The following is a 1969-nucleotide window of genomic DNA, read 5'->3' on the forward strand; positions in this document are numbered from 1 at the left end:
GTACAAAAGAAAACAATCGATTAAGGAGCGAGTGAAGAAAGAATTGCTAACAAAGCTACATTTGTTATGCATTTCATAGATTGATGATGAAAGTATATCAAAGCATACAGCATTATTATTTGTAATAAATCATAAAACTTGAAACCATAGTATCACCACTATATTATAACTAATGTTGATTGAAGTTATATCATTCTGTGAATGAGTTCACACTAGCCAAACATCATTTTATTGATGTTAGTCAAATACCATGTTTTTCTATGAAAATATCACTCTTTTCTAACTCATTTCATATTTTGATTAATGGAAAATTTACATACATAGCACCTAATTCTTACGGATTTACGCATCTCCTTCCTGAACTTCCGGATTTACAAGCATAGACCTCTGCATGAAAATGTAGATTTACCCATTAAAAAGTGATAATTAGTGCTATATTTGATGTGATACAAAAAAAAATTGAGTCTGTGTGTAAATATGAAAGTTTAGGTGTGGGATACATAAATCCATGAGAATTGAGTGCTATGTTTATCATCTCTGCAGAAGAACAACATAACCCTACAACACAAACAGATTCCCCCTACAATCTTAAACTTCACTTTTTACATTTATACCCCAAATCATTTACATCACATCAAAAATAGCCACTTTTCATGCATAGGTAAGGTGGTATATATGTAAAAAATTGAAATTTTAGGTCTCACCAATATGTAAATGGTGTAAATACATAGGAATTAAGTGGTATGTATGCAACTCTTCCAAAATAAAACCCAACCTGTCCATGTTCCTCATCTCACATAGATCTGACGATAGCGGTAATAAAAGGGAGAAGAAGAAGAACTACCAGCACAGTACCAAGCAAGAAGGCCATACAATACCATTTTCTCGATCTCTTCTGATAACCTTTAGTCTGCTCGAGCTCAGCCACTCCACTCCTAACAAAAGAGCTCGCACGTGCGACATGGCTTTCAATGTCGTTAATTTGCTGCCCCTGAGCTTCGACGACGACGGCCATGTCCAAGAACACCTGATGCAGGTCCAACAAACTCTTCTCTATCTCCTTCACAGCATCATGCCTTTCCTGAATCTCGCTAATGGCGTCCAAGATCTCACCTTTCCCCTGTTCCTGAATCGCCTTCTGGAAAAAGCTCTCTCCTTTACCACTCGATATCAGAATCTCAATGGTTTCTTCATCCGCCTGCTCGCCGGTAACAGTATAATACCTTCTCCCCACCATTTCCCTGTAGTCGTCGGCCATGCGAGCTCGCAGAGACTGGAAATCATCCATTAAATCCTTGAGCCTTTTCCCCAACCCAGCTACCACGGAAGTTCTGGTTCGATCTACAGAAGATCCCTGCTCGCAGCCATGAATGCTTCGATTAGCCTTATTAGCCCGATCGAGAGATTCGAGCTTCTGTTTCACGGATTTAGCTCGCCGGAGAACTTGATCGGTGTCGGCGTCCATTCGAGCGCGGAGAGATTTCATCGTTTTGGCGTTATGAGCGGATTTGGTCTCTTCGTTCAGATCTTGCAGGCGGCGGTAGAGTTGTTCGAGGGATTTGATTTCTTCTTTCATGATCTCTATGTCTTGGAAGAATTTCTCCAGATTATTGGCGTGGCCGCCGACCCCGCCGCCGGCGATTCCTGCGTCATTGTCATCTATGTGGATCTGCAGCCTCAAGTCGTTGTATTTCTTGAAGGAGTTGCAGGCGAAGAGGTCGTTCATGGCCGTCGGTGGTGGTGGGGGGGTGGGAGGATGGGAATGGGGGAGATTGAAGGAGAAGGGGGAGAGTTTTGAATGGGAAAAAAAATTAAAATTAAAATTTGGAGATTTTTAGATGTATTTGGTTATTAGTGATTAAGATAATTACACTCATTTGTTTTCAAAATTATAGTATTAATTTTTGAAAAAAAATTAAGTTAAAATATTTTGAATAAAGTTTAATTATAATGAATCTTAATTTTTTTT

General features: G+C 39.4%; 1 protein-coding gene across 1 annotated transcript; it reads right to left on the reverse strand.

Moving 5' to 3' along the window:
- Positions 1-649: 649 nt before the first annotated feature.
- On the reverse strand, positions 650-1749 carry LOC110035983 (syntaxin-124-like). The gene has a single exon (XM_020740322.1). The coding sequence runs from the start codon at positions 1724-1726 to the stop codon at positions 794-796; it is 933 nt and encodes a 310-aa protein (XP_020595981.1). The 5' UTR covers positions 1727-1749; the 3' UTR covers positions 650-793.
- Between the last annotated feature and the right edge of the window lie 220 nt (positions 1750-1969).

Source organism: Phalaenopsis equestris, unplaced genomic scaffold (assembly GCF_001263595.1).
Source record: "Phalaenopsis equestris unplaced genomic scaffold, ASM126359v1 Scaffold201175, whole genome shotgun sequence".
NCBI lineage: Eukaryota > Viridiplantae > Streptophyta > Magnoliopsida > Asparagales > Orchidaceae > Phalaenopsis > Phalaenopsis equestris.